The sequence below is a fragment of the Anopheles darlingi genome, chromosome X, assembly GCF_943734745.1.
Source record: "Anopheles darlingi chromosome X, idAnoDarlMG_H_01, whole genome shotgun sequence".
In the NCBI taxonomy this organism is placed as follows: Eukaryota; Metazoa; Arthropoda; class Insecta; order Diptera; family Culicidae; genus Anopheles; species Anopheles darlingi.
Window position 1 is genome coordinate 2,437,501 of NC_064873.1, and position 2,500 is coordinate 2,440,000.

A 2,500-nucleotide genomic window follows, 5' to 3' on the forward strand; every position below is an offset into this window, starting at 1 on the left:
CGAGTGAGAAATCAATTCGGGTCAGCTCGATTTTCTTCTCGATCCGTTCCTGTAATGTCCTTGTGCACCTTGGACGGACGTTGAAAGAGGGTATTACAACCGGCTAGCACCGGGCACAAACCATTAGGAGCCAACCGGCCGGTAACTCTTGCCGAAGCCGAACAACACGCACCCCACCGCGGAGGGCTCGCTGCTTGCCATTAGCACCGAAGCGAAGGAAAGAAATCGCGGCATCGATTGCCGTCCACGTGTATGGTCCGTCCTATTGCCCTACTTTTCCGGTAATAATTAATGTGTTTTCCATCGTGTAGTAACATTATTCAGGATTTCAAGAAGCTTACACGTGGCCGTTTAATGCCCGAACGGGGTCAAACCGACCAACAACCGTTGCGTTCTACGCTCGTACGGCGTGTTGCTCCGATTTTCCCCGTCCAATTACCAATTCACAAAATTCTAAGCTGTGCCTGAGGTTTCCCCTTTTTCTTTTCCTTTGAGCCATATTGCCCCATTGTTGTACATTGCTTCGGTAATGTAAGTTGATTGCTAGTTGATTTTGAACTCCATATTCCAAATCTGCCGAAACAACTCTCAAACTGACTAATTCGCACACTAAAGCCGGGGTCAAACTGCCTTTTGAGTTACGAGCAACCTGAACACCTAGTGTGTTGCTTTTTTGACTCTAAGTAACTTACAAAACTCTCGGTAACAACAACTCTACATAATACAACATACATAACATAATTGGAGTAAAACTGTGTTGCTTACCATTTTGTTGATGGTTTGATTAAAAAAATTGATTGAAGACTGTGAAAAACCGTCAAACGATCACCACAGACCGTCTGTGTAGTAACCACTAGCAATTAGAAAGTAGCACAATAGAATGGTAAGATTTGAATCTTAGTAAAAACAATTGGTCTGAACACTGAGTGCACTAGGCGCAGGCAAGCTGACGGAACTGCGGGTGTCACGGGATCTCGTGTTTGTCTGCAAGGGTTCAAACGCGGGAAGCAACTGAGAAGTTGCGCATACCGTGGTGCCTCTTTTTATAGTGCAGCACTCGTTTCGGGTCGCCGTTTCGCGGTTCGTTTACTCGCCCTTGCTCCTGCCACGCCTCACTTCCGGGCATCTTAATCGGTGCGACTTTGTCGCTAGCGCAAACCAACGGCCATCTGCTGAAGACAACCGCCAGTTACAGCGTGTTCCAGCATAGGCCAAAATTGGGAATAGTTGGACCTCACTCTGTCTTCACAATATGATTATCGCTATGTGGTAATAACGCATCGAGTCAAGCAATTAGCACCAGCGTAAGTAAGTAATGTAGTGTAATGGGACGGCGTGGGAAACAAAGATCACCGCAAAACCCAAAAAAGAGGATCGCGAATTTACGTCGCACATTCTGCAAGATCGCCCAGCTGCGCATTCATACATTTTGGCGATCATACGTCGACCATTCGGATACGAGCATCGTGGCGAGACATGCTGTTCCAAATCAATTATCCTCTTTTTTTTTTTTGAGCCAAGAAGTTGGATAGTGTATTGCTGTTAAAAGCTAGTCGTTAACAGCATGAACAATGCAATCACCGGGTAACAAGCAAGAGATGGGAACGCTATCGGTAGGAATACGTGAAAAATCATTCGAGCGTTTCCAATTTAGTTCGATCCAGATCGTTTGAACATCATTGGATCCTAAGACGTTTAGTTCCAATATACCAACGCACCGCTTGAGGGTAGTATACTAAACCCTACTAAAATACCGGATATTTAAAATCAAGAAGTTTCCATGCTGAGAAAAACGGAAATAGGAAAATGGACGATGGTATGAGATCCTCATGCAGTGGTGTGCTACATTATTTGCATAAGCAACGGTAGTCGCGTTTCAATTGCTCGAGTCACGTGTCCTTGCAATGGTTTCCCCATTGAGAGAAAGTATATGCAACCGGGTCTATTAACGCTTTACAGCCCCATCGCCAGAAGAGTTTCGGGTCTATTAAACAATAAACGACCCGATTGCATACAATTTGCATACGGGGAGCATAACTCTAGGGAGAATCACTGTATGTTTAGTGCTACCTTCTACAAGTGTAGCTACTAACCAACAACAGTTATTAAAAAAAACAACTTCTTCGAACAGTAATTAAAAAAAAACGTATAAATAAATTGAAAGCTATTCTTCACATCTTTTTAATAATTTGCTTTCAATTTTTTTTTATTTTGGAGCTAGAAAAATGAGCATTTTCAACGTATTTTATCATCAGATTCTTAACCACGAAGCCCGATGTAGCGTTGGTTCACATATTGATGTGCCCTTGGCCATATAACGGTATTATAGCATGGTTGATATGGAATAGTAGGCCATCGCAACTTTGACAGCAGCTCTTTCGTTTCAGCCAAATTTCCAGCCAAAACTCGTGAATGCGGAAAAGAGAAATCTGCTTGGTGATTTACAAGTGAAGTAAGTTACTACGTTACTCTAGGTTACAATAAGCTAATAAGATTGTGA

The 2,500-nt window shown here is 43.2% G+C and overlaps 2 protein-coding genes across 2 annotated transcripts in view; one reads left to right on the forward strand and one right to left on the reverse strand.

Moving 5' to 3' along the window:
• LOC125959988 (tubulin alpha-2 chain) overlaps positions 1–998 on the reverse strand; it is a 3,380-nt gene extending 2,382 nt beyond the window's left edge. Inside the window, exon 1 of the mRNA XM_049693075.1 lies at positions 766–998. Within this exon, the coding sequence (XP_049549032.1) occupies positions 766–768 (3 nt within the window). The 5' untranslated portion in view covers positions 769–998. The remainder of the gene's footprint in view (positions 1–765) is intronic.
• A 1,213-nt stretch (positions 999–2,211) lies between these two features.
• LOC125960031 (dnaJ homolog subfamily C member 25 homolog) overlaps positions 2,212–2,500 on the forward strand; it is a 1,438-nt gene continuing 1,149 nt past the window's right edge. The window contains exon 1 of the mRNA XM_049693169.1: positions 2,212–2,452. The gene's annotated coding sequence lies outside the window, so the exon portion shown is untranslated. The remainder of the gene's footprint in view (positions 2,453–2,500) is intronic.